The 14,752-nt window shown below is 39.3% G+C and overlaps 1 protein-coding gene across 3 annotated transcripts in view; it reads right to left on the minus strand.

Moving 5' to 3' along the window:
* Positions 1-134: 134 nt before the first annotated feature.
* AKT3 (AKT serine/threonine kinase 3) overlaps positions 135-14,752 on the minus strand; it is a 258,135-nt gene continuing 243,517 nt past the window's right edge. For all 3 annotated transcript variants that reach the window (XM_075924864.2, XM_075924865.2, XM_006135203.4), the window contains exons 13-14: positions 7,981-8,083; positions 135-3,312 (exon numbers count right to left, since the gene is read on the minus strand). In XM_075924864.2, coding sequence (XP_075780979.1) covers positions 3,227-3,312; positions 7,981-8,083 — 189 coding nt within the window. In that variant the 3' untranslated portion in view covers positions 135-3,226. The remainder of the gene's footprint in view (positions 3,313-7,980; positions 8,084-14,752) is intronic.

Raw genomic sequence — 14,752 nt, forward strand, 5'->3', positions numbered from 1 at the left:
TTTCTTGGGTTCATAGTTGTCTGCTTAATATCCTTAACCACATGACTAGATCTTGCCTGGATCTAATGAAAGAACTAGCAAGATCCAGAAATGTCAAACTCTAAAGCTACAGGGAGGTAATTCAATTACCGATTTAGAGGTTCTCTTATTTAAATAAATACTTTACATTTCATGCTTGCCTGTAATGCACTACCAGGAGCAAGATAAGGAAATTCTACTGTAGAAGTACAAACAGTAGCAGCAAAGTGTGTACATTGAGGTGTAATATATAGACCCTGCAGTTAGTAAGGAAGGACCTTACTTTTGTACTCTAGGAGAAGCACATGGCTCCTGCAAGAACAGGTCAGCTTTAAGAAGCCACAAATAAAGACGACATGACATGTCAAAAGAAAAATGTAACAATACTGGAATAAATGTTTCTTTAGCAACAGGAATGTATTGAATTAGTGTGGAAAGCAAAGCTGTGTGCAAAACTGCCAAAAACAAACAAAAATGACCCATTTCCTCAAGATGGCTGCAGTAGAAGAGGGCATACTGTATGTCATGGAAGTCCGTACAAGCTGGAGTCAAAGTCTGAAATGTACGATGATTGAAAGGCTCAAGATATCAGCTATCGACTGCTGTCCAAAGACAAGCAGAAGAGAGAGATAGTTGAGCCCCCATTCTCAGCACAACTTAGATTTCTCTTTTGTCTATTTCAAACATTGGTAGCAGAAGTCAGGAATTCCTAAACTACATTAAGTTAATATTAACTGTACCTGTAAACCTTGATAAAATGTCATTTTGGAGTTGGGTTATGCAATTCAGAGAGCAAGTCTTTAAAAGTTTTCAAATAATTCAGTGATATTTACTGCAAGCTACATTCCAGCTATGTAAGCAATAATGATCTAGCCACAGGGCCTGTTCTACACATGAAGAACCATCAGTCTGAAGCACAACATTGGCTTCTCATTAACTTCAGGAAATGCACAAGGTATTTATTTCTAACACAAACTGGAAATGAGGGGGGAAATATAGGTATGTCCTGGAGATTTTTAATCTCACAGATTATAATAGGGCATCACTATTTCAGAGCAGAAATTTCTACAAAAAGGTGATTTATTTACTTTGTGCCTTTCCTCTGTTACAGGGTGATAGGATGAGATTATATGTGGTTAGCGTATATACAACCTTATTTGTTGATTATTAAAGATAAAACTTTGCTTAGGTAGAAACATAAAAAATTATCTTGAGTCTGTCTTAGCTGCCTTGCTAACATGCCCATCAACCCCTTGATAATCCTAGCACATCCACTGCCAGCAGTGATCTTCATGCTAAGATATCTAAACTTTAAACATCAAGAGGATAAGACATCATATATGAATACTTTTTTTTCCAAAAGTCATTTGCCAAGAGGTACAATGCTATCAATAATACTCTATGATATCACTGCTTATTATGGGAGCTAACAAGGTATTTAAATCATCTCAGGATTTTCTGATGTCATTTGCAAGGGCCTGTGCTCACCTGTACTGCACTTGCTGGCAGCTTTGGTATATCTTAGCACTCAAAGGCTTATTATTAAAATGATCATTAAATGAAGAACAAAGCTAAGGCCTGTGCATACAACCTGCTAAATACAGATCTTCAGAAATGGAAAGAACATTTTTTTTTCAGTGTGTTATTTAGCCTGATGGTTTAAATTCAGTCAGTTATCACTGTCATAGTTAACATGCTGGGTTTCATTGCCTACTTGGTTCAGGGCAAATGTTCCCATCAGTCTGCTGTTTGCAGAATTAGTAAAGTGCTTTTCTTGTAATCACTATTGTCTCAATTATTTGAATGCATTTTCTCCATCCAAAACCAAAAATTTTGATTGTGCTATCAGACTTTTATCACCTTATATCTTTTAATCTTCAGTGGAGCACATTTTTGATCCCTGGGCATGTGGAGTTTGAATGTCCTCATCTACAGCACCAAAGAATTAAATGGCAGTATCTCGTCCACAAAAGCCCAATTCTAAGCAATATGTACAATTTCAGAGTCTTGTTAAAATTTCCACATAGGAGAAAAAGTGCGTAATTCTCTTCAGCTTGTACAGTCCTTCCATATATCACAAAATAAACTGCCGTAAGCCTGTTCTAAAATGTAGCAGCATTTGCAAACATAACACATACAATCCTCATCACTAAAAATAAATACTACTGCAGTATAACAAGATTGAATTTTTATATATATATATATATATATATATATATATATATATATATATATATATATATATATAAATTCAGAGTTAAACACCTGGAGAAAAGCTAATTCACAAACTCAAAATAAAAACAAATATAGCAAACACCTGTTTACCTTGGTGCACAAATTTTGGTGAAAAGCAATACCATTATTATGCCTGTCTACATTCTTCAGCCATCAGAGGTGATGTATATCAATAAAGACAGAGAAAAGCATGAGAAAGATGTTATCTGGTGCAAATTATAAGACCTTTAAACAACTTCAAATGCTGCTTATATGCCTTTGTTTCTTGCATGTAGAACGTTCGACTCTCCATGATTGCACATGAATCTGGAAGTTTAAATAGCAGGCTGGGTGAGCCCAGTCCTTCTGTTTCTTCTATAGAATCCAACAGTAATTAAAAAATAATATATATATATATATTTATATATATGAACAGTTACATGTTCTTCTCTCAAATGTTTCCCAAATGCATTCCAGCCAGATGCTAATGACATAGACCTGCTTCAAGTAATGATATGCCTAACAAAAATCTTGCATATGTACATCACCACCCCCGACATTTCCTTGTTCTGACCAGCACAAACAGATGCAAGAAAATGCTATAAACTAGTCTTTCAGACTAATCATAATTCTGATTTATCTTCTAGAAGAAATGAGGAAATGCATCGAGAACTGGCATGTTTCTATTAGCCTCCATTGTATACAATGGAAGATTTTAGTTGCCTGACTTCAAAAAATTACAAAATTACTTCTTGATGTTGCTATTATACTGAGACAGTGGGAGCAGCAACAGGAGACCTTAGACTGATAAAAAATTTCATGCAAAACCAAAAAGGCCAGTTAAGAAGGGAGGGAGGGAAGGAACTTGTTCAACTTGACCTCTGAAAGTGCCTCTACAATCTTAATGGCTAGTACTGGTGGTGATGTTCAGGAATCATTTTCAGTGATAAAACCTAAGATGACAGTGAAGCAGCAGAACCAAAAAAAAAAAAAATTATTCTCGTCCGCTTGCAGAGTAGGAAAACTGAGGGAAATGTGGCCGCCTCTCATTGTCCATGCAGTCCATACCATCCTCATCATCTGTGGAAAGAGAAAGTTTAATATTTTAATTTATTTACAACATTATTTTATTTTCTAATTGACTGTTAAATAACACTATTTCAGTGACTGCTGTATAAAAAAGTTTAAACATAAGTAAAACAAAATAAAAACTATGCAGTTTGTATAGGCTTGTGCATACCAGGAGAAATGACACTGGTTTTGAGGAGGACTTTTCTTATGTAAGTATACATAATTTACTTCCTACATATGTATGTATTACCTCAGAATAAAACCTGAACATTCCAACCACCTTGTAGTTGGAATGTATGCCTACAACAGTAATTATAGTGCAAAATAGAACAAATGTAAAAAGAATGATAACTGCATACACATTTCACATATTGTTAATTTTCTAAATATAATGCAAACTTGAAACTTGATGGGATGTACACTAAATTCTTAAATTTATATATATATATATATATATATATATATATATATATATATATATATAAATATATATATATATATATATATATATAAGTTACCCTTAGGCTCCAATTGAAATTGTTCTCAATGACATACTTACGTTGTCATATATTCCATGCAAAGAAGCTAAAGTTAATGCAAATTTAGGTAATCAAGTACTCATAAGTAAATAAATGTTGAGGTAACAATGAATACATAATTGTTCCTATATTTTCTAACATGATCTCTTTTATTTTTAAGTTTAAAGTAGCACAATATATATATTTTAATATTGCCATACTTAAGTTACAGGATGTATTTAAAATAATCAGACAGATTTTTAAATCTCAAGGAAATTTACAAACGTTTGAAGAAAAATTGGTTCTTCAACCTATAGTTATAATTTTAAAGTACAGATTCTTTTGTTGAGGGTAGTCACTTTATGCCACGTCACTATGTAATCTATCCCTAAAATTGATTTACCCATCCTGGGGAGGATCACTCCAAATAAAGATGACAACTAATGTAGGAATGCTTACATCACACACTCTGACTCTGCTGCCAGTGTAGCAGAGAAAAAGAAGTGAGTCTATACAAAAGGGGGCTTGGTTCAGATCCTGGAGTTACATGCTGATCCTGTGCTGCTTTCTGGGTGCTGAGGACACTGCAATTCAGCAAAAATGCTAGCAGTCTCCAGGCTCCTTTAACATCATCCAGGAGAATTAGTAAAATACAAGTACGTTTTTAATCAACTAACCACTCTCCTGAATTGTGCTCTGTGCAGCTGAATTTCAATTTTTTTTAAAACAAAAAAAGTTCCATTTCAATTGAGTTAAATAAACAAGTGTTTAAAAATGCTGGGTCACATCAAACTATGTATTGTCTTAAAACTGAGAATCTTAAATTTGGAACTGTCTCAAACTTCAGGCCACTTAACTCAAAACATTCATGACACTAATGATCAACACAAAATTAGATTAAAAGCTGAAGTACTTTATAGTGCCCAAACTGTCTTTTGTCATGCTTTATCCGGACAAAGAAAGAGTCAATTTCTTCTCAAGAGAAGTTCATAACTTCAAAATACTCAACCCATTTCTCTAAACTGAGCTAAATTTAAATAAAATCGGATCAATTTTTTTTAAAGTTATTCATATCAATACATGGAGCAGTCGGGGAGGGGTCCATTTTAAAAAAATATGGAGAACTCAAAAACAGCTAAACAGGCTCTGTTCAAAATTTACTTCTAAAAATAACCCCAGTTCCAGACTGGCATACCAAACCCAGAAAATCTGAGTAGAAGAAGAATGCATTTAAGAAAGTTATAAGCTACCAGAAAAAGGGGGCCGAACTAAAGGAACTCAACCTTAATATATTGAGTATGCTACCTTCATATGCAATAATTATATACCTAGTTTTTTTATTATGCAAAATGCAATGACAGTACCTTTCTAAAGAGGAAATATTTAAAAAATATTGACCACTAGAGTTTGGAATATTGTTTTCCATGTGATAACTTTGTTTTCCTAAATACAAATTAGAATGATCAGTTGTTGATTTTTAGGTGTTTATCTAAACATGGTAAATGCAGCGTGCAGAAAGAGTGAAATGTGCCCAAATGCAGAAGGTCTGCACAAGGTGCAATACACCACTTAAATCTTAATTAATTGAAGGGCTTTTATGAGTGGAGCCCAGCATCAGGACTAGTGACTAGAATGAATTTCATCTAAAACAAAACAAAAAAGATCAGGCTATCTGTTCTTCTGTGGCAATTCGTGTGCTTTTCTGGCCTTGCTATAGCAAGGTATTTTTAAGTATGTGCCTAGGGTTGTCATATGGTTTAACCAAAAATACCCAAACCCCCCTTTCCCCCCCCCCCAAAAAAAAAACCACCAGGGAAAAAATTCTGTTGACCAAAGTCGTTGGGGGGGAAAAAAAGGGAGGGGGGCCTTCCGAGAATTATTGAGCCAAAAAAATTGTTTTGTTTAAATAGAACAGCATTAAAACAGCATAGACACTTTCAGTGCATGCAGAGCAAGAATAGGGATAGGAACAGGGGGGGGAGCGGTTGAGCACTAAGACCCAGGGACAGCATTGCTTCTGTTACCCACCAGCTCTGTGATTCTTGGGGAACCAGAACATGGTCACCTGTCAGCCTTGTGCTCTTGGGGAGTCAGGGAGTGACATTCATGGAAACCATTCCCCTCCCTCAGGCCTCTGCTAGAATCAAAGACAAAGCAATGAAAAGGCCGGGGACGACACACCTAAACTGCTTCAGACAAGGGTGATATAATTAAGGAAACACCCCAGCCTCATTTGCATTAAAGATGGAACAGAGGGACATCTCATTAGCATACAGAATGGAGAGCAGCTCTTTCAAGGCAGGAACCGCACTGAACTATGGGACACCGAAAGCAGAGAAGCACTGCCTGATGGGAAATCTCTGCTCCAGATGCTAATGAACCTAGGCCTGATAATTAGTCATTATCAGACCAATTCTAGTAACGATCCTATTGACATCTAAAATACTGAAACTGCCAAGTTGCATTGTGAGCTCTTCAAGGAGCATCCCCCATACCCAGGGGTGATCAGTCTCTATTGTCTCTCCTCTTTCTCTTTGAACTATCCCTATAAAAACTCCTCTCCTTGCCCCAAGAAAACTGTTCTGATACCTGGACTTAAACTGCATCAGTTCCATTGAGACTTCTTCATCTCCTGTCTGATCATGCTGGGGGCTCTGTCCTGCTTTTCTCCTGCCCTCTGGACCCCCGGCTACCATCATCATCTGGGAACCCCAATCAGTGCAAGCTCCGTGGAGTGGTGAGGTCTCTCTCTCTCTCTCTCTCTCTCTCTCTTTCTCTCTCTCAACTCTCTCTCTAAGCATAGCCTCCTGACCCTGCCCTGTGTAAACTGTTATATGGTTACCTAACGTTTGTAATCAGTTTCATTTTAGATTTAATATTGTAATTGTTAGATTTAATATTGTAACTGTTTGATATCTATTCACTACTCAGAAATAAATCCCTTTCATTGTTAAACTGGTTGCTTCTCTCTCTTTCTTTCTCTTTTGCTCACTCTTCCTTAAGGGGTGTTGTTTTGGCTTCCCCATTCGCTCTGCAACAACACTTCTTGTACCCAAGTAAAAGATCCCTGTAGTGCCTAAAATTCTGTGGGGTTTGCTCATCGTGTGGTTTACCAGTGAATGACTGTGGTGTGAAAGTGGGGATGGGGGTGCTGAACCTGGGGGCTTATGAGGATGGCAGCTTAAAGTGCTGTTTAATCCAGCCCACGGAGTCCAAAGGCACATGAGGGTGCAGTGTGGCATTGCTGTGAAACCCAGCCAGCTGAGTCCAGGGACATATGAGGGGGTCAGCTTGTGAGTGCTGAGTACCCAGTCCTCTCAGACGTGCTCTGTTAGTGGGTATGAGTGTCTGTGTGTGTTGCCAAGGTGGTAGGAACCCCATCCTGAGGAACCTAGTTCCTGCAGGAGAGCTCCAGTGGGAGTGGGAATTGGCAGCAGGGAGAATTCAGCTCCATATGAGAGCCCAAGTAAGCACCAACAGCACACTGATAGAACTGTTAACCTTCCCCCAGTCCCATAAGGTTAACCCTGATAAATGAGCATACCCCAGAGTATTGGGCAAATCTGGTAACACTTCCCCTTGGTTTTTAAGCTTTTTGCCAGTGGCCATTTTGTTTTCTTGATCAAGCCGGAATGCAGCTTCCCTGCGGAACCAGGTAAGCAAGGAGTCTGGGGAGGCCAGGATCTGGGCCCAGTTGCTGAGTGGTAGGTTGCCAAGTGTCCAGTATTTTCACCTCCTGGCAGGGGAAAAAAAACACAGAAAATACTGGACATTTTAGGTGTCCAGTATTTTCTGAATTTTTTTTTTTTTTTTAACCAGAGAGGAGGAGAAAATACCAGATTGTCCGGGTCAATACCGGACACCTGGCAACCCTATATGTGCCCATCCTATTCAAACATGCGAGTGGTTTCACTGGAATCAATGAGAGTATACATATATGCTTGAAATGTGCTTAAGTACTTTGCTGAATAGAGATCTTTATTAGCAAACAAACAAGATGCTTACAAATTGGCATTTGCCTCATGACATCTTGTGATATTCAGAACTTCTTAGGTGGTTTCACATTAAGTTCCACTAAAACATGTGAGACTGCTTTGCCCATTAGAACAGAGTAGCTTATTTCATCTATAATCATAAAGCACTGTGCAGGCTTACTTACATTTTTCAGGCGGTGTTATTGTAATAGTTTGAGCTGTAAATTCCTCATCAAAATATCTGGTGTCTGTCTCAGATGTCACTTGAGGTTTAAAAGGAGGTACAAGCTGATGGAAACAAACAAGAAAAATTATGTTAATATACCTGAAAGTTAACCAAAATTATTGTCAGGAGTAGACATGCCTACCATCAGTCTGGCTTTGAGTGCAGGGAATTGGATTAAAAGACCTACAGAAGGTTCTTCCAGTCCTACACTTTGCTGATTCTAGAAGGATCTCATTAGCTCAGTGGTTAGACCAAAAGACTTGTAACAGGAGGATCATGGATTGAATGACAGCTGAGTCCCTGACAGTTAGTATGACAGGAAAGTCTAGATTTTTGTGTGTCAGAGATGCTAGTACAGGCAGTCCCCGAGTTACGCGGATCCGACTTACGTCGGATCTGCAGTTACAAACGGGGCCCTCCCTCTCCCTGGTCTCCAGCAGACCAGGGAGAGGAAGCAAAGCGGCGGAACACGCGGGCAGCGGACAGCCCAGACACGTCTGGGCTGTCCGCTGCCCGTGTGTTCCGCCGCTTTGCTCCCTGTCCCCCTGGTCTGCAGACCAGGGGAACGGGGAGCAAAGCAGAGCAAAGCCACAGAGCACGCGGGCAGCTGACAGCCCAGACGCGCTGGGCTGTCAGCTGCCCGCGTGCTTCCGCGGCTTTGCTCTGCTTTGCTCCCCGTCCCCCTGGTCTGCAGACCAGGGGGACGGGGAGCAAAGCAGAGCAAAGCCGCGGAGCCCGAGGGCAGCAGGACAGCCACAGCGCGTCTGGGCTGTCCCGCTGCCCCCGTACTCCACGGCTTTGCTCCGGACGCCTGTGATACAGCAACTGGGGCGCTGCCGGTTGGTCCCGTAGCGCCACTCTGGGCGCTACTGGACCAACCCGGCAGCACCCCAGCTGCTCTGCCCCAGGCGTCCTGATTCAGCCACTGCTGGTCAGTTTCAGCAGCGGCTGAATCAGGACGCCTGGGGCAGAGCAGCTTGGGTGCTGCTGGGTTGGTCCAGTAGCGCCGAGGAGCAGCGGCGCTACTGGACCAACCCAGCAGCACCCCAGCTGCTCTGCCCCAGGCGTCCCCAAGTCAGCCGCTGCTGAAACTGACCAGTGGCTGACTACAGGAAGCCCCTGCCCCGGGCTTCCTGGAATCAGCCACTGATCAGTTTCAGCAGCAGCTGACTTGGGGATGCCTGGGGTTCTTAAGTTGAATCTGTATGTAAGTCAGAACTGGCGTCCAGATTCAGCCGCTGTTGAAACTGATCAGTTTCAGCAGCGTTCTGAATCTGGACGCCAGTTCCGACTTACATACAGATTCAACTTAAGAACAAACCTACAGTCCCTATCTTGTACGTAACCCGGGGACTGCCTGTACAGAAATGTGGTAAGAACAGGAGTACAATAAAAACAAAATGATTTTTCTTAAGCACAAACATTAAGAATCTGAATAAACATAAATTAAACACTATAGCTACTTAAATAATTTTGTACAGATATAGTGAATCCTAATTAGCAAAAAAAATCCAAATTTATTATAAAGGCTAGATTTAGTTGCAAAGTAACATGGTTTAAGTGTTACCAACCTAATGAGAAACAACCTTTCTTTAGGAAAATAACTGAAAAGTTCAAATGCACAAAAGATTAAAATACATGTGTAAAATCAAGTTTTTAAAGTCAAGTTTTTGTTCATTGATTTAAATAATTTTGATTTAAATCAATCCAAGTTGATGAGATAGATTCTCATTGTTCACTGAAAGACCAACATTATAGCACTCATCTTACAAAGGCTTACATATGTATGTACCATATATTCTGAATAGTTGCAATCAAATCAACAAGACTACTCAAGGTATGAAAAGGTTGTGTGTACGTTTTTAAAGGACATGGCTCATATTTGTCATGAACTGTTTCTAAAAAACAAACATGAACGTGTACATTTTTTAAAAGTTCATGTTTGGGTCAGCCTCATGAACACAACATTTCTGGATTTTCGCCACCTTTTTCACAGTATTTTGCAGTATTTCGTAGGTGCAAATAAAAACTATCATTGTTAAAAACTGCTCCAGTTCACTGGTTTACTAGTGCATGTGGACTACACACAGCCATGGAATTGGCTTGATCAATGAATGACAGAAGACATAAATCCATCAGGAACTTCAACAGAAGTTAGGTCTAGGCAGCACAAATTAAAAGCTGCAGGAGAATCACCACCTCGTGATGAAAGTGCAAGTGAAAACTCTGGACCCCTTTTTCTATATATTTAAGCAAATCTTGAAGCAAAATTGCAAACAGACTCCTAGGTATAAATTTGACTAAATACTGAATAACAGCAAAACTGGCAAATTTGAAAGAATAATTAGGGATGTAAGCGACTAGCCGACTTACCCAATAAGCAAATCCTTATCAGGTAGTCAAGTCGTAACTCGACTAGTCACTTCCCCCACCCCACCCTTACTGCCTCTATCAGAGAAGCAGCAAGGGGAGGGAGCACAAACAAATACTGTGGGGACAGGCTTTTAAGCCAGTCCCCCACCCTGCAAGCACCATCTCTGTGGGGAGGAGGGGACAGTGGGGAAATGGCGCGAGCAGGGATTGAAACAGTGCCACTTGCACTGGTCCCACTGCTGCTCCTCTCCCTTTGGAATGTACAAGAGCAGTGGGTGGCTCCTGTACATTTCAGAGGGAAAGGCACAGTGGTTTAGTGTGTGCCCCCCCTTATAGATTAATCGAGTAATCGAGGGAAATCCCATCAACTACTCGTTTGGCAGATTAATCAAAATTTAACATCCCTAAGAATAATTTCACAACATTGCCTGCCTTTAGTTAAGAAGAATCCATTTCATGATGCTTGTACATGTGTTTGGTCTATCATATATTAGAAAGTGGACCATGAAAATAACCTTGGTCCCTTCAAATGAATTTAAGAATCTTAAAATCAATCTCCATTTCCACCCTACCTTTTATGCACACTCCTGCCTAAAGAATGTTGATTTCATACCCATTTCATTCATCTGCCCAGTAAGTGCATCAGAACAACATGTGTACTGTACTTGCTTACCACATTAAATGCATATAGTCCCTTAATTTGACCTGTGCTAGAGAATACTAAACCATGGATCACTTGGTTCCCAGTTTTGAACATACATGTTTTGTTATAGCTGCACTATGCTTAACAAGATGATTTTACAAAGAACTCAGTGAACGTCACTTGTGTGACTGGAATCTCTTTAACATTAGAAACTGTTCATTGCTTACTTCAGATATTCATTGCTTACATGACAGTGAAATAGTGTAAAGCAGAGGATTTTTGGACCTCTTGAAAAACTGATTCCCCCAATTATTAGCAAATTAGATAAACAAGTAGGGGCATAATCTGATTTTAAAATGTACTTTTAAATGGGTTTCATTTCCATTTATCTGCAAATTTTGCATCCAAGCTTCAAGGTTTCAGAGTTCACTGCTACTATGGAAGAGACATATCATAACATAAAGGCAGCAGCTCCCTACCTGCTTTTGTGGTTAATCTTACATTCCAGTTTTGAAGGAGAAACAGAAACCTATGAGTCAAAATCTACAAATGGATGTATTTTTAAATTGGAGCCTCAACCTATGCAATGTTAACGATCTGAGATCTATATACCACCTTTTAAATGTATTCCATTGATAAAAGTCATCTCTGTTGATCTTAAAATGTAAAAGGTTCCAAATAATGTTCTCCTATGTCTTTAATTACATTAAATAGTATCTGCACATTCTTAACTCAAACTAAAATGTGAAATTAGCAGTTTTAGTCTCTCTCTCATATCAGGTCAGATCCAGGTTTCACTGAAGCCCATGGATTTACATTCTGAGCCCCAGAATTTGCCTCTCTTTCTCCTGGGGCTCTGTCGACGAAGCCATGTAGATGAGTTTACTAGACATAGCAAAATGAAGCGGCGATTTAAATAATCGCGCTTTATTTACATCAAAATGGCCACTGCGCTATGCTGACCATCAGCTGATGAGTGTGATGGAGTGTGATCTAGACTACACTCAAAGTCCTGGGGTGTATCTAGACTATGTGGCTCCATTGACGGAGCCATGTAGTCTAGACACACCCCTGGACTTTGAAACACTATCACCAAGCAGTTCGCAAAAAACAAAACTTCAATGCAACACTTAAGCAAAAATATTGGCAAACTATTCTGCACTTGATAATGTGTGATTTGTCAGACTTTTGTATAACAAAATTTACAAAAACATGTTTATCTAGTGGTTAATTTTGCAATCCTTGTTAAATTGCTGCATAGTTCAATATACAGTTTTATCCCATTTGAACCCTTGCTACTTCAACAGAAATCTCTAAGCAATACAGATGTTGGAGGAAAACTAAATCTTTATAATTAATCCTTAATCAGAGAAGGCTATGTAATCCTAGTGTATATATATTGTGTAACCAGAAAGATAATGTAACTGTGGTCTATGTAGATAGCCATTTTGGGAACGGTTTTCTTGAGCAGCATGCTGTCCCAATTACATCTCTCACTGCCAAATCTTCAATTTTAGTTTTTAACACCTCTTTATGCTTTTCTGAAAAAGGAAGGAATGATTCAGAATGTGGTGCCATGACTGGGACGTTTAAAAAACCCACACAACCAACCAGACACAGGCAAATTCCAACTGTTTTCAAATCCAACTCTTATTATATCCAGACCTTTTCATGTTTTCATTTCACCCAAAAAAGTATGTTTTAACGGAATGCTGTTAACTTGAAAGTTGTGCTAGTAAGAAGAAAATAGCAGTAATACACTGTTTAAAATCTAGAAAGACACAAAAGAACAATAGAATGGTACACAGACATTTTTAGTAACTGGATTGGATTTTGCTGTCTATCTGTGTAATTCCTTAATCCTCTGAAAAATTGATAACTATGTGGTCCATTTCTTTAAGCATGTTTTCATCCTCTTAGTTACACACCTATATTTGTAATTTGTTTGACCAGAATGTTCACACAATATCTATAAGGTGTGATTTTGAAGGGGCTTAGGCGTTGTAATGCTGAGCATCATAGTACCTAACCTTTAAATGCCTAAAAAATCCAGGAACAATGCTGGGATCCAAAAAGCCAAGTAAGGCATCTTAGGCTCCCTGCACAATGAATGGGGAGAGAAGTGCCAAAAAATATGATTCACAAAAATGTGATTCCGGGAGCTGCCTAAGATAGCCAGTGAAAGATTCCAACTCAAGGGGTGTTTGCTAAGCTCCAGATCCTCTCTCAGAGAGAGATGTCAATGTCCAGTCTGCAGGGTGGCATGTATCTCCAAAAATGGACACCTGCCTCCTTAAGTTAGAAGGAATAAGAATCTGAAGTGTTTCTTGTGGGAATGAATTAAGACGCCTACCTCACATAGTGGGAGAGCCATGTAAAAATTGTTTCTCCCTCTTTGGCAGAGAAGATTAAATTGAATCTGGGTCTTCCACCTCCCAGGATGGTGCCCTAACCACTGGGCTGTCCTACTATTTCTCTGGCCACATGGAAATACTCAAACAGTCACTGGTCCAGAGAGAATGACTGTAGCCCAGTAGTTAAGGAACAATCCAATGTCCAGTCCCTTTGCTCAGATCACTCATTATTTATTCATGCTGGAACAGCTTCAAAAAGAGAGAGGCTCAGGGAACCCTTAGGGATGATGGTGCCTGGTCCTGCAGTGAGGGCAGGGGACTAGACTTGATGACCTCTTGAGGTCCCTTCCAGTTCTACTATCAGAGGATTAACTGTGTTAGTCTGAATCTGCAAAAGCGGCGAGGAGTCCTGTGGTACCTTATAGACTAACTGAAGTGTTGGAGCATAAGCTTTCGTGGGCAAAGACCCACTTTGTCAGATGTATGTCAATCACAAATACATGTGACACATACAGTACACAGGAGTGTCTCACCATTCCCTTCATATTTTCCACTGGCAGTATAATTTATGTAATCGTGACTATACACAAATACATTTATGCTTCAGTCATGATTGTATGAAATTGGGTTCCAGTCCTTTTGATCTATTCAGCCTATTCCTGCAATCACAACTTCACCTCAATTCTTTTTCAAAACCCATCAAATCAACCTCCTAATCTGCCATCCCATGCACACCTCATAAAAATCTTCCTTTGGCCACTGTAAACAAAATGCTGTGGTTGTTTTCAAAACATACCACCCCATTTTAGAGGAAGAACCTCTACAAAAAAAAAATCTACCGGCTTTTGAAGAATTCTTGTCAAGAAACGAGGAACCAGCACATGGAATTTTGGTGCCATCTCCAGAAGAAAATGAGAGAAATGCAGTAAGAAATCCGTTCCTAACTTTTCCCATAAAGTGGAAGTAGAAAATGCGGAATAAATAATTTACATAAACATTGACACAGAGGAATACTGTATTTTGACTGCAAATATTATGGTTGACTGACAGTAACATCATTGTTAAGGTTCTTTCAAGTAATGTTTAGGTTTAGATATCCTTGTGGCAGCAAATAACTTGCAATCACACCTTTATGGAAATATCTATGCGAAGAGGCATACTCATTTGCTTCAGACAGATTTTTTTTAAGTGATATCACAAGTGCTCAAGTTGGACCACATCACACCGCAGATTCTTTGTATTTTTGGAGGCTGCCATCTTGTTCTTTAGAATCTACCCATTCATTTAAAACAAAAAGTACGTCTCCAGTGCTTAGAGATGTAAAGAAATTCTTAAACATATGAATCAAGTATAACTGATGC

Source organism: Pelodiscus sinensis, chromosome 3, assembly GCF_052426305.1.
Source record: "Pelodiscus sinensis isolate ZL-2025 chromosome 3, ASM5242630v1, whole genome shotgun sequence".
Taxonomy (NCBI): domain Eukaryota; kingdom Metazoa; phylum Chordata; order Testudines; family Trionychidae; genus Pelodiscus; species Pelodiscus sinensis.